This window comes from Haemorhous mexicanus, chromosome 16 (assembly GCF_027477595.1).
Source record: "Haemorhous mexicanus isolate bHaeMex1 chromosome 16, bHaeMex1.pri, whole genome shotgun sequence".
NCBI classification, from domain to species: domain Eukaryota; kingdom Metazoa; phylum Chordata; class Aves; order Passeriformes; family Fringillidae; genus Haemorhous; species Haemorhous mexicanus.
In genome coordinates this window covers 9,677,121-9,704,850 of record NC_082356.1, presented here as the reverse complement: position 1 = coordinate 9,704,850, position 27,730 = coordinate 9,677,121, and the positions used below count along the sequence as shown (strand labels likewise).

The 27,730-nt window shown below is 52.6% G+C and overlaps 1 protein-coding gene and 1 pseudogene across 1 annotated transcript; one reads left to right on the top strand and one right to left on the bottom strand.

Annotated features, from left to right (window-relative positions):
• LOC132334709 (zinc finger protein 850-like) overlaps nucleotides 1-27,730 on the top strand; it is an 800,740-nt pseudogene that overhangs the window by 257,005 nt on the left and 516,005 nt on the right.
• Nucleotides 2,661-4,246, bottom strand: LOC132334737 (zinc finger protein 239-like). The gene is made up of 2 exons (XM_059860841.1): nucleotides 4,177-4,246; nucleotides 2,661-3,990 (listed from the first exon to the last, which is right to left on the bottom strand). Exons 1-2 carry the CDS (start codon nucleotides 4,229-4,231, stop codon nucleotides 2,903-2,905), a joined length of 1,143 nt encoding a protein of 380 aa, XP_059716824.1. The 5' UTR covers nucleotides 4,232-4,246; the 3' UTR covers nucleotides 2,661-2,902.

Below are 27,730 nucleotides of genomic sequence, written 5' to 3'. Positions count from 1 at the left end.
GAGCATTTCACGTTCCAGATAATTTTCAAGATGTCCATTGAGAGGCTGGAATGATTATCACCCAACTCTCTACTTGTGGCTGCAGGCTCTGGAGATTCTTTCTCTGCATTCAGCCAGGCTTGTATTCCCTAACAAATCCTGGTACCTCCTCCTGTTTTCTTAGCCTAGAACAGTAACAATAAAAACCTTACCCACAGCACAACTCTCCAGTCCACCAGGAAAAGGAAGGACAAGTTGTCAAGTTCTCAAAACCTTTGTCCTTCTTTCCTGCAAGAGTCCTGCTGCACGCAGTGTGGAAAGCCAAGGGAAGCTGCAGGTGGTGGCACAGCTTGTGACAGGAGCTCGACCTTGTTCTCCAGGAAAGGTTCTTGAGAAGAGCAGACAGGACTGTGGAAAACATTCCTGGAAAACTGAAACAGCTTTCCAGAAGTGCAATGAAAATGGAAACAATCTGAAATGCTTTCCTCTATTTATTTCTCTGCTTCCTTTTTCCATCTTGCACTACTTCTCCATGCCACTAATTTCAAATGCATCTCACCTCCAAGATCGATGACTTAGAGTTTTAGACAGTATAAAATACCATGAGCTGTTGGAACCCTGGATGCTGAGAATTGTAAACTTCCTGTGCTTAAAGGCAAAGACGCACAAGAGAACACTGCACTTGACCTGAGGCTGTGGAGAAGGCTTCAAAAATTGACTGGTAGTACTGGGATTACAGGTGTGTAGTTGGTTAGAAATGTGTAATATCACAGGGTTGAAAACTTAAGACTTTGGGGTTTTAGAATACAGAAATAAATATGAAGCAAGATGGAGGTTTTAGGCTGGAGGCAAGTTGTTCTTCTTCACCTTCTTCCTTCTTCAAGTGTTTGGGTGATGGTTTGCAATTGGACAGAAAAGTCTGCATTGTGGGCTTCGAGGGATCAGTTATTGAGTTAAAAGGGAAAATAATCTAGATATTATTTCTTAATTGGATAGTTGAGTCTTAAAAGACCTTGTAACAAGAGATAGTTAGCCATTTTGTGCCTTGCTAATGAAAAGCTGCTGAACTCATGGTTATGAGGCCATTTCACCGATAAGAAATAATAAACACCTGAGTCCAAACATGAACTACCATCTCAAGTGCCTTCAATCCCAACCATGAGAAATGGATAATGAGCTACACAGTTTGCCTTCCCCTGTTTTTGTTGGAAAGCAATGCTGGAGCCATAAGTGCAGTGCTTGGGTCAGGCACGAATCCTGCAGCCAGGGAATGTGCCCCGCCAGTGTGAGACCCTCAGCAGGGACAATGCTCAGCAGCATTGCTGTACTTGGTCTCCATAGAGCCATGCCAGGACCAGCGGCTGAGCTCAGGAGCCAACACAGCCCCTGCCCTGCTCCAGAGCCCCTTGGCAGGGTGGGCTCCTGCCCTGGCTCTGTGTGCCGGGAGCCGGCAGCGCTGGGTGCAGGGCGCCCAGGGAGGGCACAGAAACGCTGGGTGAGAAATGCTGGGGGACAGCGAGATGGGCACAGGAGCAGCACACACAGCGGGCACAGCCTGCAGGAGAGATGGCCAAGGGGAGAAACCAACAGACTTCTCAGGAGGGTGGAGAACAAACCTTTAGTTGCAAACTTCAGAGAATGAGGTACTTGGGAAATCTTAAATCAACATTGAATGACATTAAAGCACTTGACAAAGCCCTGACTTAGCAAACTCTAACCTGTCCAACTTCAAGTTATCCAGATTTCGAGAAGAGGAGGTCAGGAGAAGAGAGAGAGGGAGAGAGAGACCCACAGACAGTCTTGGATTTCAGCTGCTGTGAGCTTCAGGGCCACGGGATGTGTCAGTGTCACACCCGTGTTACAGCCTGACCTGCTCTGGTCCTTCTCACAGGGGGGGTTTTTGGGGTGCCAGGGGCTTGGCAGCCACTTTGGGGCTGGGTCAGAGGCTGCAGTGGCTGGGGCAGGACAGTGACCACCCCACCTATGCAGAACTCTCCCTGCCCCCACACACACACTGCAGGTATCTGAGACTCTTCATCCTTTCTCTGCTCTCCAGCATCAAGGCAAGGGACTCTGGTTACAGCTCTGAGCTCGTGCCAATGGCAACCACCCCGGCAATGGGGATCCAGGGAGCTGCTCTCAGGAAACCCCCAAGAGCTGGGCAGTGCCCCAAAACCGCCTCAGAAACGTGAGATACCCCAAAATCTCTTCAGGAACGTGGATTATTGAAAAACTCACTCAGTAATGGGCTCCCCCTCCCTTCATCATCCCCAAACTTCAGCTGTCTCATTCCAGACCCCAGCCCACCTCCCCAGTCCCAACCCCAACCCATCCCACCACTCCTGGACTACATGACCCCCTTCCCAAGCCATATTTCCCCCATTTCAAACCTTCCAAACCCCATCCCACCCATCCTGCCCCACACAATGCCCATCTCACCCCTCCAGATTTGAAGCCCACTTTGCCCAATCCCCTTCCAACCCCATTCCACACCAAGGGGCTGTGGAATCGAGGAATTTTGGGGAGAGAGTGAGTGGCATTGAAGTGACAGATCGAACCCTCTTGTCTCTTTGAGTGCCAGGAAGGGAGACAAGTACACCAAATACCCCCAAAACCCCCAAGTTCTCCCAATTATCTCCCTGAAACCCAGATTCCCCTGAAACACAAGTAAAAAGTGAGGCTTTAGAAGCCTTTGATGAATTTATTGATTTTTACCCAATTTTCTCTGTTTTAAAGAGATGAAGATGAATCCAAAGAAAATTAGGGCCAAAACAAAAGAATAACCAGCCCGGTGTCTTCCCAAAATGGATCACAGGGAATGTGGGTCACCAGGGCTCTGACCAATGTGGGGCCTCCCATGGCGGATGAAGTTGGGGCAGTGCACAAAGCTCTTCCTGCAGCTGGGGCAGTGGCAGGGCTTCCCTTACCAGTGCCTCCGTTGGTGTTTGGTCAAGTTAGAGCTCCAGCTGAAGCTCTTCCCACACTGGGGACACTCGTAGGGCCTCTCCCGGCTGTGGATGCGCCGGTGGGTGATGAGGGTGGAGTTGCGGTTGAAGCCCTTCCCACAGTCAGGGCAGAGGAAGGGCCTCTCATCCGTGTGGATCTGCTGGTGCTTGAGGAGATGGGAGCTGGTCTGAAACCTCTTCCCACACTGGGGACACTCGTAGGGCCTCTCCCCAGTGTGGGTCATTTCATGGATGATCAGTTGGGAACACCAACTGAAGGTCATCCCACATTCCCCACATTTGTATGGCCTTTCCCCAGTGTGGCTCCTCTGGTAGCAGATCAAGTGGGAATGCTGGCTAAAGCTCTTCCCACATTCCCCACACTCATAGGGCCGTTCCCTGGTGTGGATCCTCTGGTGGCGGATCAGGTTGGAGCTCCAGCTGAAGCTCATCCCACATTCCCCACACTCATAGGGCCTCTCCCCAGTGTGGATGCGCTGGTGGCTGACAAGGTGGGAGTTTTGCTTGAAGCCCTTCCTGCAGTTGGGGCAGCAGAAAGGCCTCTCCTCTGTGTGAATCCGCTGGTGCTTGAAGAGATGGGAGCTGCTCCGAAACCTCTTCTGACACTCCCCACACTTGTAGGGCCTCTCCCCAGTGTGGATGCGTTGGTGGATGACGAGTTCTGAGCTGTACCTGAAGCCCTTCCCACATTCCCCACACTCGTAGGGCCATTCCCCAGTGTGGATCCTCTGGTGGCTGATCAGGTCAGAACTCTGCCTGAAGCTCTTCCCACATTCCAAGCACTTGTAGGGCTTCTCTCCATCATGAAGCAGCTCATGGACCACCAGCTTTGAGCTCTGGCTGAAGCTCTGCCCACTTTCCTGGCACAGGGGAGGTCTTTCCTCCTCAGAGCACCCTGGGCTGGCTTTGCAGCCCCTCCTGCAAGATCCCCAAGGCTTTTCTTCCCCGTTGGATTCCTGTGCCCTGGAGCCGCTCAACACAGCCTCTTCCACGAGGTTCTGCTGTGGGGATTTGTCCTCCCTGGTCTCCATCCTCAGCTCCTTCCCTGGGGGAGGAAGGACAAGGAGAGAATGGGACTTGCCTGTGTGCCAGAGGGAAGGGGAAGGAGATCCCCCCACTGCTTCCCCAGCAGGACGGCATTGGCAGCAGGGTTGTCCTGCAGCCAGGGGCCATGCTGGGCTGGGAGATGGAGCAGGAAAGAGGGGGAAAGGGGCACTGACTTCCTCCTCACCTGCCTGGGTGTCTTGAGGCATCATCTTCTTCCTCAAAGCCTCTTCCTCCTCCATGTGGCCAAGGTTTGGGAATGGGAAATCCTGGTTCGGGGAAAAACAAGGAATGAGCACCTTGAGTTTGAAGGTCCCTCTGCCCAAGTCCATCTCTACAAATCACCAGCCATCTGGGGTCCATAAAAGCCTCCCAAAAAACAAGACTCATCCCTGAAAATGCCTCCCAGGAGTTCCCTGTCTCTGGTCTGCCCCCTTTGGTGTTTGGGGTTCCCCCCTGTCCCAGCTGTTTGGGGTCACATTTGTATTGGGGGTCCCCCCTCTACTCGGTCCCTGCCCTCCTCAGGCGGCTGGGAGTCCCAGGAATCCTAAAAGTTTCCCCTTTTTGCTCTCCCCACTTAGGGATGCTGGGGGTCTTGCAGTCCCGGGCCCCCTTCTCCCCTCACTCTCTGCTCTGGGCTGCAGGGGCTCCAAGGAGTCCCCCCTGCCCCTCTCCAGGCTCTTGAGGGTCCCGCCAATGGCGGCGCTCCCCCCTCTCTGGGCTCCCCACTTTGGGCTCCTGGGGGACACAGGGCTCCCCGAGGGCCATCCGCGGCTCGGCTTTAAAGCCCTGCCAGCTCCAAACATCCCCCCAAAAAAACCCCAAACCCAGGCACCCCCGGGATATTTCGGCCGAGCTCCCCCTCCCCGGGCACCTGCGGAATGGGGGGCGATGTTCCCGGGCTGCTGTGAATTCAGGCAGCGCTGGAGCCACGTGGGTCCCCGTCCCCTCCTCCCGCTGCTTCCCGCTGTCGCTCCGCCTCTTCCTCCCTCCCTCCCTCCCTCCTCCTGCTCCTCCCCTGCTGCCGGAGCCCTCGCGTGTCCGAACGCAGAGAGGGCTGGGGGGATGCCAGGACTGGGAGTGACTGGGCTCTGCTGGGATCATGCTGGGAGCAGCTCCTGGGTGACTGAGTTCTACTGGGATCATACTGGGATCATACTGGGAGTGAGTGGGAGCAGCGCGATGGCTCCAGCGCTGGGGCTGGAGGCGCTCCTTGGGGGCCAGGGGGGAGTGGGACCACCGGCACCGGGACCCTGAACCGCCACTGCAGGCACTGGCACCCTCCTGCTCCCCTTATCCTGCACAGGGGCCTCCTTGAATTCCTCCATTACTGGACGTCAGGACCCCCTGCTCCCTGCATCCCATGGCTCCCAGCCCCCAGACTTGCCGTGTGCCTGACCCTGGGACACCCTGGAATGCCTTGGACCCCCATTCCTGCCTTTCCCAGCCCCCAGCCCCACCTTTGTGCAAAACCAGAGACCCCCCTGAACTCCCCCTTCCCGAACATCCCGGGTATCCCCACCCTGGTACCCCCTTTTTAGGAAACCCTGAGCCCCCTTGAGCCCCATTTCCTGGGCTCAAAGACCCCCTGGAATTCCCTTCTACCTCTGCACGTCCCTGCACTCCCATTTCCGTGACACTGAGACCCCCCTGCACCCCTTTATCTGGAACAACTCAACCTTTTCCCAGCGCCCGCCTCTCCCAGCCCCCAGCCCCACCCTTTTCCCTGACCTGGGACCCCTGGGCCACCATTCCTGCATTTCCCAGCCCCCAGCCCCTCCTTTCCACACACTGAGGATCCCTGGCACCCCCTTTCCTGGGCACAGGATTCTCTGGACACCCCATCCCAGCTCTTCCAGTGCCTGCACCCCCTTTCCTTGGCTCTGAGCCCCTGAACCTCCTTCTCAGCTCTGCCAGCCCTTCAAGTTCCCCCTTTCCTTGGCCTGTTGATCCCCCTGGATCTTCAAACTCTCACTTTCAGCACCCCCAGCTCCCCCAGATCTCGGTGTCCCCCCAGTTCTGCACTCCCTGCAGTGTCTGGAAGTGGCGCTGTCGGAGCCCGGCCCGGGGGTCCCCCAGTCCTTGATTGTGGGGGACGTGGACGGGACCCCCTGGGAGCGCTGGGGCAGCGAGCGGGGCCGGATGGAGCCGCAGAGAGCGGGGATGGAGGGGGGAGTTGAGCTGGGATATTGGGGTAGCCAGGGCTGGGATGTTGGGATAGCCAGAGCTGGGATATTGGGGTAGCCAGGGCTGGGATGTTGGGATATCCAGCCCCGGCCCAAGGACAGGACCCGGCCCGTGGCCGACAGTGCCCTGGAGATGGGGCCGGTACAACCAGAACGGGGGGGACTGGGGGGGAGCCGGGGGCTGGGCTGGGATCTGTGGGAATGGAGAACTCTGAGGGGCTGGTATGGGATCTCTGGGGCTGGGGAGGATCTGTGGGGCTGGAATGGGAATCCAGGGAGCTCCAAGGGGCTCCCTGGCCCTGGGACACGACTCCCTGGGTCCGTTCTCTCCTGGTTCCCAGGTCTCCACACGCTGCAGGTGGTTTCCAGCTGTGCCCTCCTGTCCCACGGAATGTCCATGGATCCCATGGGTACAGCTATGAGGGGTGGGATTTCATCTCCTTCCAGCTGGGACCTGGGAGCAAGGAGGGTCCGACGGTGCCACCTGGATCAGCCAGAGGTGCTGGGAATCCAAAGGGATCATGGTGGAGCAGATGAAGCATTACCTGGGACACACCTCTGTAGAAGAGCTCCCAAAATACATCAGACATGGTCGGGAGGCTGTGGAGCACAAAAGTGGGTGTGGGAGGAGGAGGGGAGTTCCTGTGGGAGTGTGGGATTGAGGAATGGGAGACTTGGGAATGCAGGAATTCCCATGGAATTTCCATGGCCAGATGTCACTCTCTTCCCAGTCAGGTGAGAATTCCATGGATGGATCTTCCCCTAAGCCTTGCCATGGGAATTCCATGGGGAAGTTATTTGAATTGATGACCAATGCAATGCCAGCAGTGCAATGAGACGTTATCCCTGCTGGGATTCCATGGGACAATTCCTTTTCCTTTTCCTTTTCTTTTCCTCAAACTTTTTCTTGAAATTTCCTTTCCTTGAATTTTCCTTTCCTTTCACTGAAAATTATTTTCCTTGAAGTTTCTCCTTTCCCTTTCCCTTTCCCTTTCCCTTTTCCTTTCCCTTCCCCCTCCTTTCCTTTCCCCTTTCCTTTTTGCCTTCCCTTCCTTCCCAACACTTCCCTTCCCAATGTGTCAGTAGTAGTAGAGGTAATTGACTGAAGGAGGCGTGGAATGACATGGATTTTTTTTCCCCTTCTTTTCAAATTAATACGTACTGCATAAAATAATTAAGTATCTTACTCTGCTGCCAGGTTGGTATGCTCTAATTTAATCCACTGACAGTCTGGTTTTCCTTTCCAACTTGAAAGATCATTTCCTTTTTTATGTCTTTCAGAACATGATTGAGACTGGTAGAACAATGAAAGCTCTGCTTTCCAAAATAAAAGACAAGAAACCAAGGATGGTAAGAGGTAGATCCTTGTAAGGTACAAGGATAAAGCCACTAACTAACATCTTCAAATCATTTGGGTCAATAGGCAGTGTATGCTGACAGGTGCTTGTTTGGCTTGAAGTTTGGAGTGGGAGGAAGCAAATGCAGGAAGTAATCCTTATCCAGCTGCTGAAAAATTAATTGTTTCTTCAGCTGGGAAATGGACCTGGGCACTGCCATTTTCACTGCTCAGATAATTATAAAAAGGTTTTATGGCTCTTGCCATGCAGTCATCAAGTCTGATGGATTCCCTGTTTCTTACTTTATGTTTGAAGGAAATTAAGCTCTTTCCATAGCTTTTCTAACACCACCTCAGTTGCCTCCATACTAGAATGACAACACTCAGAATATTTCTTCATACTGTTGTTATGAATTGAAGCAAACTCCAATAAGCTTAGTCCAATTGGAATTTATTAATTACAGCAAGCAAGGCATAAGCAAAATCAGCGCTGGGCGACAGGGGAGCCTCCGCTCGCCAAGGAGTGCCGCACCCACTGTTCGGTACAGTCTAACTTTTATACTGTATCTCTTCTCGTTGGGGACGGGTCCAGAAAGTACTCTGCACCTGTGTCTTCTTGGTGCTAAGGGGTCCTCCTCTGCTGGGAGTCGTCTGATGAAGGCTGCTAGTCTTCCTCGGTCGTCCTCTGGTCGACTTCTCCTTATTTAGTGGTCATGCCTAAAATTCTAGAACTTATGGTTTATTGAGCAAGCATTTATTAAACAAGAATATTTTAAGCAAGCATTTATTAAGCAAGAATATACTTGTGATTGTATGCGGTTTTGGTTACACGTGGTTTTAGGTCTAAGTATTTTATTCCCTCTATCTTTAGCTCTTTAGTGAACAGAACATGAACAAAACGCACCAGGTTCCACCACACTGTCAGCCATAGAGGTTTTCAGAATGAGAGTCTGTCAGCCCTGGGAAGATGACTTCAAGTAGCATTCTAGATCTGCTTTTAGTAGATCTCAAAAGAAATTTTGTGGAATATCCCTGTGTCTGTCAAGTAACCACAATGCTCTATAAAAACAGTTGCTTTAAGCATCAGGTATCCAGACAGTCTTTCTAGAGACTGTCCAGGAGGTTCTCAGGTTCTTCTGAAGTGCGCAGGAAAAGCAGGAATAGATATGATTTTTCAGAAGAAATTGTCCTTTTCTCCCTCCCCCCGACTAAAATCGTTACCAACCACTTGGACATGCTTCCCCCTCTGTGCTATTCTAGTGTGCATTGCTGCACGGAAGGGCAAAGATCTGAGACACGGGATTGAAGGGAACTGAATACAAAGTCGAGCCACTTGGACAGACAGATCAGAGCCTTTGCTTCTCCCTCCACTTCAAGGCTGAACACTCCTCTTTTCTGTGCAGTCATCTCACTGTTTTAATTGAAGTGCATGATTTTAGACACTTATGGGAAGTGTCGAGAGCCTGGGTTCCCCCCCGGCCGCGCCTTCCTTGTGCAGGAGCAGCCCGGAGCTGGGGCCGAGGCCCCGGCGATATCGAGCGCTGCCGCTGTGGCCCGTCACGTTCCGGGCCCCGGAGCGGATTCCTCCCCCTCCGGCCGGGGACCGAGGGGGCAGCAGGGCTGGAAGGAGCGGGGACCGAGGCCCGCCCGGCGTCACCGCCCCCGGCCCGGCCCCGACAATCGGGTGCTGCGGTTGCCGGGGAACCGCGGGCGCGGCCACAGCGGCTGTGACGGCGCCGCCGCCTCAGTTGCCGCAGAGCGCGCTCCGGGCTGGTTGTTCGCAGCCTGGGCTCGTGCAACGGCTGCACTCAGCGATTCGCTCGGGGACTTTTTCACAGAGATTGTCTCTGCCAGCGAGCCCTGGACTCGCAGAGCTTTGGTCTCTGCCAGCGAGGAGTCCTCAATTTCATTTGAAGGTAAAGATTGATTGTGCTTTTTTGTTTTGTCCCATCTGTGCTCTGAAAGAGAATTCCAAAAGGAAACAGAGGATGGGATAATGTGCAGCTGAATAGATGAACGATATATGGTCTACTGATGGTGCTTTTTTTCCACTGAAGAAATGCAGAATTTCCTAAATGTAGTAGTCTATAGGCATTTTTTTTCCCTATAGTGATGACTTAAACTGCTTAAAGGTGAATGAGTTCTACTCAGGTGTCTGTGGGTTGTTATGGTCTGGTTCTTAAAATTATTAGGGAGATGCTCCTGAATTAAGGTGCAAACAGGACCATATGCCAAAGTCAATTGTCTGGATTTGATGTAACAGCAAATGTGAGGAAGAGAGAGAAATAGAGAAGGGAGTTGGGGAGGGGGAGAGAAAGAGAGTGACTGATTAAATAGAAAGTAGAAAGTATCACCATTGCATGGATCTCACTGGCATACCATGAAATCCTCTTCTGGTCTTCTCTGTGGTGAGGTGTCACAAAACATGAGACTCCAATGGATTCATGCAGATTTGGGCAAGGTGGGACTGCCCAGGTTCCTGCCTGGGGTGGGGCAAGTTGGACTCTGTCTCTTGCTACTTTCAAATAAGATAAAATCTTTAGCACCAGTATATCCTTTTGAGCCTGCTGTGAATTGGGTTGTGGATTTTCAGATCTGTTGTGTTCCTTTGCATGCCATGCAGTCACCTGGTGCAAGGCCTCAGGAATGGGTCTGGGGGCACTCTGGAGGTCTTTGATGGGTTCTGACACCCCGTCAGCTGCCCCTGATGGGAATGTCCCCTGGATGTGGCCTTCTGGGGCTGGGGGGTTTTAGAGCTGAGCCAGTTTGTCTGAGGGAGGATGGGTGTCCACTGCCCCTTACCAGAGGTTGTGCCACAAGCCCAAAATTTCCTCTTTCCCCCTGTGTTGATGGGAGGTTTGTGTGCAAAGCTGGCCTCAGCAGATGAGTCTGTAGCTATGACTTCCCCAGCCTGAAGGCAGAGAGAGCTGATTTTCAGGACAGCTGCTGGGTTTGGCTTGGTTGTGGATACATTTTTCTCAATTAGCCTTGTTTAGTTCTCCCCAGACCTGAGCTAGGAGGACAATAGTGTCTCCTTGATCTTGTCTCAAGTTCCCTTAGGTGGCTTAACTCACAGTCCCAAGTTTGAATAAGGAGGCATTTTCAGGGAGGGGTGGGCTTCAGTGGTGGCAGCTTCTTGATTCAGTTTTGTCAGAATGGGCAAAAAGTCCTTCCTAACAAGATTTAAGCCATTAGCCATTACATTTCAGTCTCTCCCAAGTCCTGTGAGAAGCAGCTGAGAGAGCAGGGGTGCTTTAGCCTGAAGAAGAGGAGGTCCACTCTAGCTATTTTTAAGTAATATTTAAGCTACAGCTTTGTCTGTTCCAACTATTCTTAATATTCATCTTCTGAGCTCCAGGTTTCAGTACAATCCATATTTAAATTGCACAAGGCAGCCATATAGCTCAAATAAAGTCCAACTAGAGGCCTAACAATACTAGCTACTTATGCCAAACAAGCACTCAGCTACTTTCAAATCATATCAAATTGTTTAGCACCAGTATATGCCTTGAAACTGCCATGGATTGGGTTGTGGATTTTCAGAGTTCCGTTGTTGCTCCTTCCAGTTTTGTTGAGGCACTGTCGCCCTCTGTGACATCATCCCTTGGAGATGGCGTCTGGATTGCCCAAGAAGACACCACCACCTCGTCTTTTGCTCAGGGAAAGGCTGAAGCCAGACACTGTGAGTGGCCACTGGGGCTGTGTTAAGGCTGGCACCTGCCCTGGTGTCCCTGCTCTCCCTGGCCCTGTTGTCCAGCAGCGCTGTGAAGCTGCAGAGCCCCTCCCCAGCCCTCTGTGCCGTGCTCCTGTTGCTGGGGGCTGTCCTGGTGCAGCAGGGAACACTGTGGGATGCTTCAGTTGTGTCTTGCCTGGCTGTGCCAGTGGAGCCAAGTGAAACCAATGTACAGCTGAAGCCCTGAGCAGGTGTTCTGTCCCTTTCCCTTTGCCACAGGAATTCCTTCTGTCAGGCTGGGCACTCACCTGTGCTGCTCTGACCATCCTGCCCTTGGCCACCCGGGCATGTCGGGGAGGAAACCTCAAACTCTGCCCAAAGCCTTGGGAGCCATGGCTGGTCCCAGCTGGAAGAGCTTCCAAAGCAGCTGTTCTCTCCCAGCTGCTGTGTGGGCACAGATCCAGCCCTGCAGGCAGCACTGGAGCCAGGGCCACAAAGGTCCCTTGCTGTCTGGAGCTCTCTTGGCTGAAGATGCCCCAGTGCTGAGGCTCTGTCAAGGAGATCCCTCTGTTTTCTTCTGTGGAGGGCTCTGTCAGCCCAGACAGAGAAAGCAATTTAACAGGGAGAACCAAAACCTGGACACATTCCTGTGCACCTCCCTCTTGGTACAGCTTTGTTTTCTTGCATCTGTTGGACTCAGCCTGCAGCGATATCTCCTTGCTGTGAGTTCTGAGTGTTGTGCAGGGATGGAGTTCAGGCAGTTCTGAGAGCTCCTTTCCATTCTCTGGAAAGGTCGCTGCCTCAGTCCAAGGAAATGTAAGAGGAAACAAATGCCCAAAGAGCAGAAATCCCCAACCATGTCCCATCCTGTCCTGGAGAAGCCAATGGGACGGAGCCATGTGGCTGGAGTGTGTGTATTGCACTCTGTATTATTAATTTACTGATGCTAAGGATTTCAGCAGGAAACTTCCAGGGCTCCCAGGACTGTCCTAGTGGCTGTGATCACAAGTTATTCACCAGTGCCACTTGTTCAAGAAAAGCCTTTCTGAACAAGCCATCTCTGAGGCTCTAGCTGGTGTATTTTTGCCTTTCAGCTGCTTCCCTCTAAGTTCCAGAGGGAGAAGACTCCCAGCAGGAAGAAGGAGGCCAGCACTGGGGGGAGTATTCTGCCCAGAATTGGCCCATTTCCAGACAGGAGTGAGACTCATCCAAAGGTAGCCTTTTCCTGCTCTTTTCCTTTCTGTTGAACAGGAAGTTTGAAAGGGGTGTGTGCTTGTGACAGGCTTGCCTCCAGCAAAACAGCTCAGTGTCCAGGTGCTGTTGTCATTGCACACTGCTGGGAGGGGTGGACTGGGAGTCCTGGTGTGCACTAAGTTACACAAATAACCTCTGCTGGAGCTGCTGGGCTGTGCTGGAGTGTAGCTGCCATTGCTAATGGGGGAAGGCTGGGGACACAAAGGCACAACATTGCCATTTGCCATTCTCCTGCTGAGAGAGCCTCCTCTAGCTTTGGTGTGGTCACTATCAAATGCTTGGGGTCACAGGATTCCCTCCAGAGTGGCAGTGTTGGCCTTTGAAGGCCAAGGATGTGCAGGAATTACTTCAGATTTAGCAAAAGAAATTGCATTCCTGCTTTGGGCTGGAAGAATGTGTTGGACCCTTACAGGGTGTTAGATTATGCAGGCCGCCAGATGTGCAGGGGACTGGCCCTGGGCAGAGAGCAATGGATGTGCTTTATCAGGATCAGTGCCTACTTAGAGGTGTGTTTAAAGCTGCTTTTCTGGCAGGATGGGCTCAGTAGAAAGCACAGTCCAAAGGGGTAGGTGACCAAGGTGGGCTGTTGAGCAGGAAATTGGCAGCAGGAGACATGGAACAAAGTGGTTAAGGATTGTCCTGGAGAGGGGCATTGGGAACACCTCAGGGAAGGGCACAACTAAGGGCCAGTGTGCTGCAGCCATTCCCTTCAGCAGAGTGTGTCTGCTGTGAAGTCCCATAGGAGACCTGCTTTTGACCTCCTCTGGTCCTGTGCTCTTCTTCTGATGTTTAAGTTCTAGAGCAAAAAAGATATTTGCAGTTGTGTGGGCCTGGGTTTCCCTGTCTCAGAATAAAGGACATCCCAGAATTTTTTCCCATGGAGTCTCCTGTAAATCCATGGGTTTGACTTACTCCATGAATGCTCAGTCAGTGCCCCAGAGCTCTGTGACCACATGGGCACAGGGCTGTGCTTAAGGGAAGTGCTGCCTGGCATTGTGGAGAAAGAAACCTGGAGAAATAGATGCCAAACGAGCAGCTTGGCTTGAGCCTGCTCTGTGTGGCCCAGCAGCTCTGGATCACTCAGAGCAGAGGTGGGTGAGCCACTGTTTGCCCAGTGTGGGCTGGGCAGACGTGCTCACCCAGAGTCTGTAGTTCCCTGGGGATCAGTGGAAGATTCTCCTTCATGAACCTTCCTCCCAGCAGCTGAAGCTCTCCCTGCTCTCTCTCGCCTCTCCAGCTGCCGTCAGCTGCCCCGAAACAGAGCTGTTTTGGGGTTTCCCCACCAGAGCTGGTATTTCAGAACTTCGTCGCTCGGGAGGTCTCTGAGATGGAGCTGTCTCTCATTAATAAGGACAAGGTAAGTGCTGGCACCCAAAGCTTTAACGCTGTGCTGGAAGAGGAGAGTGCTGTCATTCCCCAGTGTACAGCAAAGCAAGCTGTCTGCTGCAGCACATGCAGAAGAAAATGTCTCAGCACCTTGTTCTGCAAGATGCTGGAAATCTTCCTGTGCTGGGAATTGTCCCCTGATTTTGGCCCTGCATTGATGGTGTCTATCCCAAAGGAGTTTCCTTCTCTTGCAAGCTCTGGATTGAGAGGAATGTTGAGGGCTGTACAGTTCTTTCCTGCTCTCATGCTGTGCCTTGAGTCTATCCCACACCCTGTGTCTCCTTAATTAATCTTGGCTCCTGGTAGGAGTCTCTGCCTCTCTCAGCCAGTTTGGCTCCCTTTGTGCAGCTGACAGTCAAAGCTCAGGGGCTGAGTCTTCTGCACTTTGTGCTGGAATCACTTCTCATCAATGGCATTGGCACTGCAGGAAACGTGTTCTGAAAGAGCCCTGCAATCAGGCTGATGGAGCAGAAGCAGTGAGAGGCCTTTAGGTGCCACTTCAGGCTCCTGCTCAGCTTCATCCAGTTCTGCTCAGCTTTTCCAAAAGGAACAGAGTGCTCTGCTTTCCCTTTGGAGAACCACAGCAGATCCAAAGCCATGTGCTCCTGGAGGTTTCCAGCTTCACTTGAAGAAATTGGGATTGTTTTGCATTTTGCCAAGAGAGCTGAGAGGGGGGAAAAGTTGAAAAATGTCAGCAGTTGTGTTCCAGCGTAAAGAGGAAAACTTGAGACCATTGGAATTTCAGTCAGGGAATTATTTTCTCAAGGGGGGCTTGTGCCAAGTGTGGGCTGGTGGGAGGAGACAGGAGGGAATCCAAATCATCTGGTTTAGACTTTTGGAGAGCATTTTGGTGCTCAGGGGTTGATGCTCTCAGTGTGCCAGAAAATGCATGTTTGCTGTGTCTGTGAATGCCAGAGGGCAGAACCTGGCCTGCTGGCTGCAGGCAGGAATGCCCAGCAGCCCAGCCTGCCTGCACAGGCAGCAAGAAGGCCTGGAGAGCCAAGACTGGCTTTTCATCCTGGAACCACACTGTCAGTCAGTGCTGGTCATGTTTCTCCAGGCAGAAAAGGCCTTTGAAGCCCACAGTGAACAGGCACAGCCTGTCTGTGTTTCTGTCACTTTTGGCAAGCTGATTGCTCTCATGGTTTAATGATTCTTCCTTGCTGCTTTACTGCCCATTGCAATTCTCTTTGCCATCTCCTTGTTTTAGGGGTTGTCTTGCTGGGTTCCTTCCTTCTTTTGCTTTTCAGGTTTGCTTTTCTTCCCAGTAAGGCCACAGGGCTTGGTCTCCTCTCTTGCTGCTCTGCCTGCCTGACTGTATCCCCACAACATCCTTACCCAAAGCTAGATTTGCTAGAAGGGAATTTCTTCCTTCCCCCAGGACAATGTGCTGGTTTGCTTTCAGGTAGCACATTCCCCCTCTGGAACATGACAACTGCATGGCTGTGTGGAGGCAGAACCCAGCAGGGTTTTTGGCCTTGTTGAATAGGCAGATGACTTGGTTCAGGTGCTCTGTCTCCATCGTCCTGGTGCTGACCTGCTCAGCCCTTCCTTGCCAGCAGGCACTGCCCTACTGGCCCTGGCCAAAATGCTGGAGGCAGACAGAAGGGATTCCAGTTCAGCCTTGTGAAGGATGTGTCTGTGCCTGCAGAGCTGAAAGTGCTTTGGGAAGGGGCCAAGGAGGGATGTCAGCAGGGCACGGACAGGTCTCCTCTGGTCCTGTTGGCACAAGTGGCACAATGATCATTTGGTGTCTTTGCTGCAGATTCCTTGGCTGGTGAAGGTGTCCATGGAGAGCTGCCCTTATTTCCAGCTGGCGTGCCCCAGGGATGTGTACCATGTGGTGCCAGCAGGCTCCTCTGCCCCTGTGCGCATCCGCTTCAGCCCCGCCGAGAACAAGGTGAGAGTGGAGGAGCCAAAGCACAGAATGATCTGCACAGCCATTGTTTTCCCTGCACTCTGGCTCCAGCCCATTGCATGCTGTGAGCTTGGCTTCAGGCCATGGGCAGGCAGCCTGCAGCCAGTCACACCTTGGCCCCTGCTGGCAGGCACTGCAGCCAGGCCTGACAGGCTCTGCTTCCCCTCCCTGCACATCCCTGAGCATTCCCAGGGGAAGATGCAGAGGGAACAGGATGGAAATGACAGAGGGCTGTTGATAGATGTTGGGCCATCTCTAGGTCTAGGGGAAGGGGTTTCATGATGATGGAAAACATCAGAGGAACCAAGAGGTCAGAGAGCTTTCCTCCTTGCTGACTGGCACCAGCTTCCCTGCCTGCCCCTGGGCTGGAGCAAAGACGGTGCTTTTTCACCCCCTCTGCTTTCCAGCCTTGCAGCTGTGCTGTCCCAGAGCACAAGTGAGCATGGTACAGCTGCAGGGCCAGGGCAGAGGATGTGCTGTGCCCGTGAGCCCGGCCTGGCACAGGCACACTGGGCTCTGGGTGCCCTTGGTCAGCAGGAGGTTGCTGAGCTGCAGGGGACTGGGACACCTGCCTGAAGGAGCTCGTGCAGGGCAGGTACAAGCTGTAGGCAGAGCTGTGAGCCCAGGGCTTGTGGCAGTGACACTACTGGGGCTCTGTCTTCATGCCTGTCCCTGTGCTTGCTCTGTCAGCTGGCACCCATCCCGTGCAAGAGGTGCTTTTGTGGGGAGGTTTGAACAGCAGTGCTGAGGCCCTGGCAAGTCTGATCTCAGTGCTGGGATCTGGAGGGTTCATGTTCTGATCTGGAGGCTTGTTCATAGGGAAGGGTTTAGGACATGGCATGGAAGGGAGGAAACCTTGCAGGGAAACAAAGAGAGGCCCTTTCCAACAGCATCCTGCTACCTCTTGGCACTGTTCTTCTCCTGGCTTGGTTGGAGAGGCAAAGTTAGAGAGGAGTTCTGAGCCAACTGATGTTTCTACAGCAGGCCAGAGGTGCAGGATCTCTTTGGGTGCAGCTGTTTTCTCATCTTCCTTTTGCTGCTTAGAGCCAGTTGAAGACTTTGTCCTATTCTCAGACAGTTGGAATATAGAAACCTAGAGGAATGTCCTGTGTTCCCAAGCACCATGTTCTTTAGAATGAACTTAGGAATTGTTTAACAATCATTAAAATTTAGAGTAAAATTGTGGTGGCCTAGGGTATGGGTATGACCTAGTGATACAAGAGCTGAATGCCACAGAGATAGGTTTTGCAAAAGTGCCCTGGTGCCTTTAAAATGTGACATATTAGTAGAACTTAGTGCTCATTTTAGGGTGCAATAGGTAAATCGATGCCCTTGGAGCATCAATTTACCTATTGCACCCTAAAATGAACAATAAGTTTTTCTTCTGCCATGGGGATGGCACTAAATGCCCTGTGCTGAGGCAGTTTCTTTTCCTGCAGGATTATTGCCACCAGCTGGTCTGCATGACATCAAGGGAAAGGATCGTTGTGCCAATTCGGGCCATTGGTGCCCGAGCTGTCCTGGACTTCCCTGCCCAGCTGGATTTCTCCAAGTGTGCAGTCCAGGGCAGCACCCAGAAGACTCTGCTGGTGCGCAATGTCGGTACCCAGGCAGCTCGTTACCAGCTGAGCACCCAGAGGTGAGGCAGCTCATCTGTCCTTGTGCAAAACACCTTTGGGGGACAGCAGAGCTGGGAAAGAGCAGCAAAAGGAACCAGAGCATTGCAGCTGCTGCCCTGCAGCCTGGCTGGAAGGGAGCAGGATGGATGGCATCAGCTCTTGCTTTCTGTGGCCTTGGAGCTTTCTCTGTCCCAGATTTGCTGGAGGCTGCTGGAACATGTTGGTAGCTGGCTTGCACCCTCCTGAGCACAAGCAGCTTCTGAAATGCTTCCTCAGCACTGTCAGCCAAATAGACCCATTCCCTGAGAGGCCACAGGCACGTGGCTTTCCAGTGGTCCTGGAGGGGACCTCTGGCAATCATCTGAGCAAACACACTGCTCAAAGCAAGAGCAGAGTCTGGGGACTGCAAGGTGCCATTGGGAGATCTGGACCTGGCTTTAGATGCCATAGAAGGGAACAAACATATCAATGGACCTAGCTAAAAAGCAGAAGAAAACAACGTGTTTTTCAAGAAAACCCCCTCCGTCCCTTATCTTTTCTGCCTGTCAGTTGCAGTAGTGATTCATTGAGAGGATGGATCTAACAGGGTGAGAAGTGTCTTAAGGAGCAGCTCACAATGAACAGAGAAAAGGCCAAAACTGAGCTTGCCAGCCCCATCTCTTGGCAGTGGTTTTCATTTGGTTATTACAGTGTCAGGGATGTCTCCTGCACAGCTCTTCTATCTGTGGGCTCAGGGAACAGCTTAGTGCTGTTGGCTGAAATTCAGAGGAGTTGAGAGATGACTGCTACAGCAGGAACAGAAGAGTCTGGTGGGTCCAGCCCAGGGTGGGATGTAGCAGGTGAAGGGGCTGAATTGCACTCAGTTTTTTCGGCCTGAAACTGAGTCCTGGACTTGGCTGGATCCTCTTCTCCTGATAATTTGAAAAAAAGAAGACACCTTCTTTCTCAGGCAAGCCCTGAAGTCACCTCCAGGAATGTTCTTCCCATCCTGCCATCTGAGGGCAGGAGCATGTAACATGGGGCAGGAGTGGGAAGGGAATGGAATGGAAGGGAGTGCTGAAGCCTGGCCAGGGATTCCCCTAACTGGCAACTTCTCTGTTCTGATGAAATTTCTGGCAAAAGACTAAGGGAAGAATCCTGTGCCTTGCCCCCAGCAGGCACTGATCCCCCGAGCCCCAGCAGAGAGCTGCAGCAGGGCTGGCATCAGCCCCGGGGCAGATGCAGGAGCACGTGCACTGATCTGGCTCTGGGGCTGCTGGGGCCTTGTCTTTCCTCCCCTCCCTCCAAAGTCTCACGTCCAGCCCATAAACATTGCTGGCCCAAGGCTTCTCCACCAGCCAGCAGTGATGTTCTCCCCAGTGGCAATGGGAACAGCTCAGCCCATCATTGCAGCCAGAGGTCCTTCATGAGCAGAACCTGAAGCAAGTTCATCAGCTGTCACTGCTGACATGAGCAAAGCTCAGCTTGCCAGATGTTCCCTTTGTTTTTGTGTGTGATGCATTCATCACCAAAGTCCCCAGAAGACACTTTGAAGTGACAGATTGACCAGCAGCAAAGAACCAAGGCCAGGAACTTTTGTTTGCTCAGTGGGGCTGTAGAAGAGCACAAAGCCCAGCAGCTGCTGGGCAGAAGCACTTTTCCCCTGGGCTGTCCCTGAGCATCAAAGCACAGAGTCTTGTGTTTGTCAGGCAAGAGCTCTTTACCTGGTGATCAATGCTGATTGCTCCTGGTAAATCCAAAGTGCACCAACACAGTTGCATAATTATTTCCAACACATTGCACAGAGTTTGTCTGGTGGGCCAAGCAAGCAGTTACCAGCCTGCATGACAACCCAGAGTCCCAGACTGCATTGCTGGTAAATACACAGAAACCTCCTGTTCTGTTTCCTTGATGTGCTCCTGCTGATGGTGCTTCATTGAGCTGGGATTGGACCCTTCAGACTGTAAATGGCATCCTCCTTTTGGGTCTTGTTTCCAGGTCACTGTATTGCTCTAATCTGCAGTTGCACTCTTTCAGAGTTTTGATTGCTCCTTTTCTTAGAAAAGGAAGCTCTCATTGAAATGCTGATAAAATGTGTCTTTTTGGCTAAATCAGGATGTTTTCAATGGAAAAGAAACCGAAGAACCACACTGCAACAGTAACTATTCCTTGGTCTTCAGGGAATAGTTCCTTCTCCCTGTCTGATTGCTAGGCTGTAATCTGCCAGGACAGGGAGTGCCCTAACGTTTGCATCTCCTGAGATGAGGTTCATAGGCAGCAGGAAAAGAGAAATTCCTGAGGCAGTCAGTGTCAAGTTGTCATGCAGATAGCTCTGAACCCTCTCTGTGCTCTTCAGAAACCATTCTCTGATGGGATTGGTGGCAGTGGGACCCTTGAGCCTCATTGCAGAGAGCTGGATGCAGAGTATGGGGGAGCTGAGGTCATTTTAGCCCCAGGATCTGGTGAGGGCTGGATCTCCTCAGCAGTGGCTCAGTGGCTGTTTCTGATGCTGTCTGTTCTGGCTGTCTTCTGCTGCCTGAGCTTGGTTTGCTCCCTGCTTGCCCCAGGGAGCTGCAGTGAGCTGCAGTGCAGAAGGAATCTCCTGGCCAGGTGTCCCCCCAGCCCTGCTCCCTCTCTCTGTGTTGCAGTCCTTTCTCCGTGGTGCCGGCCACAGGAGCTCTGGGCGCTGGTGACACCGTGCAGGTGACAGTGGGATTTCACCCGCGGGCCAGCGGTGACCATTGGGGCTCCCTGGCAGTGAGCTGCAGCACAGGTGAGTGCTGGGCCCTGCACGGGCACAGGACAGTTCTGCACCATGGCTCCCTGCTGTCCCATCCCCTGCATTCCCTCCAGAGGTACCTCCCCTGCTCAGCTTCACCCCAAAGCAAACTGAGAACTCCTTGGTCTTTAGGGGCTTGAGAAAGTGAATCCCCTCTAACAGGCAGAGATTTTGGACTCCTGTTGTGCTGGGAGTTGCTGAGTGGAGGAAGGAGGATCCCTGATTCTCCACTCCCATGTGGCTATGCCTGGCTGAAGTTTTATTTGATTCCTGGGCAGTGCTGTAGGTGAGGTCTCCATCAGACTCTCTCCAATGCAGTGGATTTCTTGCACACCTCTGTCCCATGTGTGTCTTCTCCCCTGGCTTGCCACAGACCCTTTTTCTCTGTGGCCCTTACACATAGATGTAGTTTCTGTCTAACAACATTTTCAGGTGCTCTAGTTCTTTTTTTTGTGACAAACCCAAACAAACTTCTCCATGTCCCCATTTCCCAGGCTGTTCCTGCTGTTGCAAACCTCTCACATCTGTCTCCCATTTGATTTCTAGACTGAGGAATCCCATTCAGTCTTAATGGAGAAGCTGCTCTGTACTTACTCATCTTTCCTTTGTCCCTTTTTTATTTCATTTGCAATGCTCCAGCTTGGTTTTTCAGATCAGAACAATATCAAATATTTCAAGACTGATGAGGCTTTGGCTTTGGCCAGGGAGATGATGATGATGATGATGATGATGATTTTCATGGTGTTCATTTTGCAGTGGTTTGTCACATTGCAGAGCCAGGCTGGTTGTGTTTCCTCCCCTGTATCCCCTCCTGCTGGGGGCTGTCACTTCACTTGTTCCTCTGGGCCTCCTTTTGCTGCCCACCTGCCCCCAGGCATATTTGCTGGTCAGCAACAAGGGATCCAAGGGATCAGGAGAGACAGAGTCTGGTGGGATGCCCAGGGAGAGTCTGGGCAAGGCAGGACTGAGCAGGGCTCCTCAGCCCTGTCACCTGAAGGACTTGGATGCAGAAATTCTGGTGATCTGAGTGGGTCACCGGAGCACATGGACCAATCTCCCTGTCCATACTGTCACCTTGGGGCCAAATCTCCACAAACACCCTCAGAAATAAGGTGTTTAAGGAGCTGCTCAGGACATCCCCACATTCTACACACAGAGCTGTCAGGATGGGATAAATGGACTGATCCACAGAACTCCTCATTCAGCTCAAAACTGTGACACTTTCTTCTGTGCCCTGTGGTTTGCTCTGTTCCTTGTGCTTCCATCAGGCAGTGAGCTGAGCAAAGACTCCCCTTTGCTTTGTTCCAGGGGAAGAAATTATCCACACAAAGCTCCACGGAGAAGCTGTGGATGTCAACGTTGGGCTGAGCACAAGTTCCGTGGAGCTTGACAAGACTTTCATCTCCATGTCAAGCCACAGAACTGTGTTCATTGAGAACAGGAGTAACATCACAGCCCACTTCCAGTGGAAGGCTTTTCCTAGTGAGGAAGAAGAGAATGAAGAGAAGAGGAGGTTGGTTTGAAAGATGCATTTCAGTGAGATCCATGGCCCAAGACTGAAGCTAATGTTTGGCCTCAGGGGGGTGTTGGTGCTTTTGAATGTTTTAGGCCAAGCAAACCATCCCTGGCACTGGGGTGTGTGTCCCTGGCCTTCAGGAGCTCAGCACTCAGCATTCCAGTTCCATTGATACTCCAGCCAGGGATGGCATTTTGGGAAGGAAAGGTCGATTGTGATGACTGGATTTCCTCAGGTTCTCATTGGGCTCTTGTCTCTGTAATCTTCTTCCTACATGACCTGGCAACATCCCTAAACATTTCCTGAATTGCCAGCCCCTCTTTCCAAAGGTGATACACCCTCTTCTTTCCCTTAGTTCCTTCAAAAGCATGGTCCAGGAGAAGGTGGCAAAGGTGCCAGAAGACCCCATGCTGTTCTCCCATGACATTTTTTCCATCGAGCCAATGGTAAGTGATAGCTGAGAACCTCATTTTCCTCCTCCTCCTCCTCTTCCACTTGCTCCTCCCAAGCACCCTGCCCCCGTCCCCCTTCCCCCGGCTGCAGTCACTGGGCAGATCCTCAGCTGGCCCCATGTGGTGGGAGGGAGGACATGGAGTTTCTGGAGTGGCTGCAGAGCTCCCTGCTCAAAGCATTTGTGCCCTGCAGGCTCAAGGCAGGGCTGGGAACCTGACAAAGCCGAGCTCTGCTGCCAGGCTCGAGCTGCTCAAGGCACTGTGTGTGTGTCCCTGCAGTGTCACAGGGAGCAGTTATTGCAGGCAGGGGCTCCCCCAACACATGGGGTTCAGCAGAGGCTGTTGGAGCACTGCCAGCTCACACACTGACCTGAAGCTTGCCACGGTTCCCTGGCAAAAGGAGGTCAAATTCAGCCCAAGGGTAATGCCAGAAATGCCAATCCCCTCCTGTAAGCATGCCTTGCACTATTTCTGAGTCTGCCTTCCAGTGTCATCTGTGAGCCTGGACACCAGGGTGCAAGGCTGAAATGGGCCTTTGGAGTTCTCCTGCACACAGGGACACAAAACCTTTTCCTTTTCTGGTGATGCAAGCAAACTGCCACGTGCTCCCATCAAGCAGAGCCCTGATTCTGAGTGCTGGCATTGTGAGAGATGATGAGTACCTGGTGTGTGCACAGTGCAAAATCCCTTCTCATCTTGGAGTAAAGCCCAGAATAATCCCAACCTCTGCTTTCTTTCAAAACAGCTTAACTAATATTTGCATTTCAAGGAAGGGCATCATGTTCTCTTCTTGATCACTCCTATGGCCCATCTAAGGCCAAGAGCCACCAGTGCACAGGGGCAGTTGCATCCCACTGTGGCTGCCAGCAGCATGATGTGAGCAAGAGCTTGTGTCAGAGCAGCAGGAATCTTGTGGAGAGTGGGAGCTGATCAGCTGAGCATTGAGAGCTTCCAGCGCTGGGTTGAGCTGGGTTTGGAGGGTTTCCTTGGCTCCTTGGGTGGTTCACTCATCACTGATGCTCTAAACAAAGGCTTACAGGAGTGTGGTTGCAAACAAGCAGTGTGAAGTGTGCAGAGCAATGTTTTGCTGTCTCTCTCTGTTGTAGGAAGGAGAAATCGGGCCGAATTGTTCGGCCAAAATCAAGGTGACCTTCAAACCCCTGGAAGCTCTGGAGTATGGAAGTGTGGCTTACTGCAGCATCTCAGGTGCAGCTCCTTTGCCCTGCTTCTCTGCCCCTCAGTGAAGCCATGGTGCAAGCCTGAGCCCACTGGGCTCCCATGGAACTGCTGGGAAGAGTCCCTGGTCAGCAGGGACACCTCCCCCTAGACCAGGAAGCTCCAAGCCCCATCCAGCCTAGCTTGGAGCACTTGCAGGGCTGGAACCCCCACAGCTTCCCTGGGGAACCTGCTCCAATCACTCACAGTAAAAAATTCCTTCCCTAATATCTAACCTCAATTTCCTTTCTTTCAATTTCTACCCATTACTCCTTGGCCTGCCACTCCAGGACACCAGAGATGTTTTAAACTCAGCAAAGTGGTGGCTCAAATTGGAAAGCAGCCCAAGGAATGGGTTAGAAATTAGAAGTCAGCCCCAAGGGATATCTCCTGAGGGGAGAGAAGGGTCCAGATCTTCTCCTGCAGCATCAGGAGCTGGTTGCATCCAGCTCATTCAGGCACTAGCACTGAGGCAGCCTGGAAAATGCAGTGTAACAGAGGGAATGATTGCACTGCAATGGACATCTCTCCCCAGGCCGTGAGAGCAGGCTGCCCCTGCAGCTCCGAGGGGAAGGCCAAGGACCCTTGGTTGAACTCAGCTCTCAGACTCTGGACCTTGGGAACGTTTTTGTCAACACCCCCCACGTCTATGAGGTGAGCAGCAGGACTTGGGATGGATCCTGATGGCTCCTGAGGCAGCAGCAAGCGTGCTGGAGCTGTGGAATTCCTGCCACCCTGGGCACTTGTGAGCAGGGAATATTTGATGTCCTGCTCAAATCTGGGGGGGGTCAGAAAGGTGTGTCTGTTGTTCCTGAAGCCCCAGTCCCTGCTTTTGGGCAGCCTTCCTTAGGGATCAGCTGGGAGGCTTCCTGCACTACAACCCCTTGGCCCATGAACCCAGCACTGGCTCCAAAAGCTGCATGTTCAGAGGCTTTTGTGGCAGTGCAGACACAAGGTTCCTTTGGCCTGGGCTCTGCAGAAGCAGCTGACACAAACTGGCTGCCTTTGAGCTTCAGCCCACTGCAACAGCTTCCAGGCAAGTGTCTCCTGCTGATTGCTGCAAGGCACAGGAAAGCCTTGGGAGTTCTCTCCCTTGCTGACCAGTCCCTCAGCACACTTCAGCCTTGGTGCATCTCTGGCTCTAGAAAGAGAAAAGTGTCCCTGGGAATAAAGCAAAGCATTTTTCTACCTATTTGCCTCCCGCACAATAGTATCAAGCTTGCCAAAAAAACCCATGAGAGATCAACTGAAGGGGTAGAAAGTGAGGCACTGCATCATGCCAGACATTTTCAAAAGCTTGGCTGGGGAAGAGAAAGACACCCTGAGTTTTCTTACCAAAAGTTGGTGCTGTCTGTACATTTTGATGCTGATGCCTCATTCCCAATGTATTGTTTTCATGGTGTGGGGAAAGGTGAATGAGCAGATGGTGCTGGTGGAGCTGTGCTAACTGGGGCAGCAGCAGCTCTGGGGTGATTCCCTACGCAGCTGCAATCAGCCCATGTTGCTCTCAGGACCAGCTCTCAGTGAGCTTGGTGATGCTGAGCAGAGGTGCACAGCTCTGTGTCCATGGGATCACCCCAGGGTGAGTGCAGTTCTGGGGAGTTACCTCTGCTCTGCAGGAAAACCCAAAGGCAGAACTTGTCCTGTTGTATCTTTTGACTTCTGCCACTCAGCAGCACAAAGCATCTTCTGCCTTTTCTGGCTGTTCTTGGCATCATGAGACAATAACTCCCAAGAAGGGAAGGTTCCACATGTATTTCCACTTTGCTTTCTTGCTGCTGCAGGTGAAACTGATGAACCGAGGAGCTCTTGATGCTCCCTTCACCTGTATCCCTTCAGCCACCAAGGTGGGCTCCTGCTTCAAGTTTGCACCCGAGGAGGGCATCATTGCAGCAGGAGGGAGCCAGACTGTGCAGATCTCCTTCAGTGCCACCGTGTTGGGCAGCTTTGAGGAAGAGTTCCAGCTCAGAGTGGCTGGATCTCCTATGCCTGCCATCCTGACCATCAAGTAAGGACCCTAGGAGCTGGGTGGGCACATCTGTAGCTGTCTCTGGGACATCCCCCACCTACCTCATGTTGGGCTGGAGCAGAGAAAAAAGGTGTTTCCTGAGGTCTGAATCTGTGCTCTGATGCTGGCACTGCTTTAGTGTGAGGATGCCTCCTGCCCTTGGTGGTGCCTGGGAGCTGGAATGACTCCTCCCTGCAGAGATCTCCCTGTGCCTTGGGCCATGGCAGGCAGTGGGATGGATCAGCCTTGGGCAGCAGCTGCTCTGGGATGTCCCACCTGAATGGGCCAGCCTGGCTGATTCTGCAGCAGCAGCAGTGTTTGTAAAAACTTGTGTTAATAATTCATGCCAGGTGGGCAGCAGCAGCCTCAGGTCACCTCTGCCAGTCCTGCTGGGAGGGACAAGCTGTGCTCCCAGCTCCTGTGCACAGAGTGCTCTGGTGCCTCCTTGGCACAGCCAGGAAAGGGCTGAGGTGGGAGTCAGGGAACTGCAGCAGGAACTGTCCCAAGGACTTGGGCATCCTCCCGTGGGCTGGGGCCATGGCAAGAGATAATCCTGGCCCAGCACAAGGGAGAAGGGCTGATCACAGGGGAAGCAGAGCTCAGTCCTCAGAAGCACAGCAGCGTGAGGCCTTGTCCCTGCCAGCCTGAGCCATGTGCTGCTGGGATAATGTAGTGGGAGCAGGAGAGCTGTTCTGGCTGCTCTGCAGCTTTGGAGCTGGGCTGCTGCTGTTGGCAGGCACTGGCTCAAGGCAGTAAAGAAATGGAAGCAATCTGCACTGGATTACACCAATAAGATAAGGGAGAGGGATAAAAAAGAGCAAGGAAGTTCTTACCTAGCAAGAGAAAAGTGGCAAGTAGGTGTGCCCACAGTAGAGAAACAATGATGCTGGCTTTGTTTTTGGAGGAAAAGTGCTGCTTTTGTATTTTGGAAATCAAGAGGGAACCTTTCACCATCAAATAATTGATTCTCCTCTGTCCCTCCCCAAAAGTGATCAGGGGTGTTTCTGCATAAGCAGCTTTCTCCTTGGGCAAGGGCAGGTGTCTCTTGTTGAGATGTGCAGAGCAGAGCCAGGGGCAGTCCTGTGAACACAACACAAGGCCCAGGTCACTGCTCCTTGAGTTTGAACCAAAAGGCAGAGTGGGCATTGATTGGCAGCAATCATGAAATCAACTGGTGAGTGTTGTGCAGCTTCAAGTGCTGATTTCAGTGGATGTTGGTGACTTTTGGAGTCTGTCTGCTGAGTTCCAGGACAGCTGAGGTGCTGTGCTGGATTCAGGACACCCTGGTTTGGTTGCTGAAGCTGTTGCTCTTGGCTGTGCCAGCTGGTGCACTGCTGACAAGCTGGTCCTTTCCTCTGGGATCCATCTGTCCTCGGCTAGAACTGTTGCTGCTCCTTTCAGAGGATGATTGGGCATGGCCTGGATTCATGTCTCAGAACTCTGTCTGTCATGATTGTGTGGGTCAAACTCTGCTGAGAAAGCTCCTCCATGGGAACAGCAGTTCCAGCTAAGAAGGAGCAAAGCAGGGAACCTGTGGCTGCAAGGGCTGCTTACAGAAGTGTGTGGGGACACCTTTATGTCCATCCCCTTGCAGACGGGGAAACTGAGGCACAGAGCCATGTCTGGGTGTGTGTTCAGGGTCCTTCATGGGACCAGCAACAACCTGGGGGCTTCTCCTGCCTGCCCTGTGCCCAGAGCCCATCAGTGGCTGTTGGCTGCTGGCCACTTGGCTTTAGCTGCCTCCTGTGCACGGGGCCCTGTGCTGAGCACATGGGGCTGTGTTGGTTGGAAACCCAGGGTGCCCTGAGCCCAGGTTTTGTGCCCGCGAGCCAGGACAGCCAGACCTTTGCAATTCCTTTAACCGAGCCATTTCCTCCTCTGTCCTCGCCCTCCAGGGGCAGCGTCAGTGCACTGAGTTTACACTTCGACCTCCCTGAGCTCGACTTCGGGGACATCTCCTTTGGTGAGTGTTCCCTGGGCTGGGACACAGCCTCAGGAATCTGTGCCTTCCAACAGAACAGCATCCCTCACTCACGCTCTGCCCCAGCAGCCTCTCCAGGCTGTGAACTGCAGGGCTGCTGCTGCCTCAGGTGGCATTTTGCCATTGGGAGATCCAACAGAAGCAAGGAATAGAAAGTCAGTGTTTTCTGGTGTCTCTGTGCTGCTTTAAAAGACAGATGTCTGTCAAGGAAGGTGGGAATCTTCCTGCAATGGAAAGATGAGCCCATCCCTCCAAATAATTCTACCTTTGAAATGAGAGGGCTCCCAGGCAAAACTATGGGAAAAGGAATAACAGTTCTTTCCTAGACTCGATCAGGAGAGCACAGATAAGAAGGCAAGAACAGACGTTTCCCAGGCGCCAAGTCCCGTTTTTCCCCTTGAGTGGAGTTCGGGTCCCAGCAGGAGGAGCTGTGGGATCC

Excerpts from the sequence above, each read along its gene's own strand:
- LOC132334737 (XM_059860841.1), bottom strand. The coding sequence starts at position 4,231 with ATGGAGGAGGAAGAGGCTTTGAGGAAGAAGATGATGCCTCAAGACACC. Across the intron at positions 3,991-4,176 it reads GCCTCAAGACACCCAGGCAG|GGAAGGAGCTGAGGATGGAG; the intron begins GTGAGGAGGAAG and ends TTCCTCCCCCAG.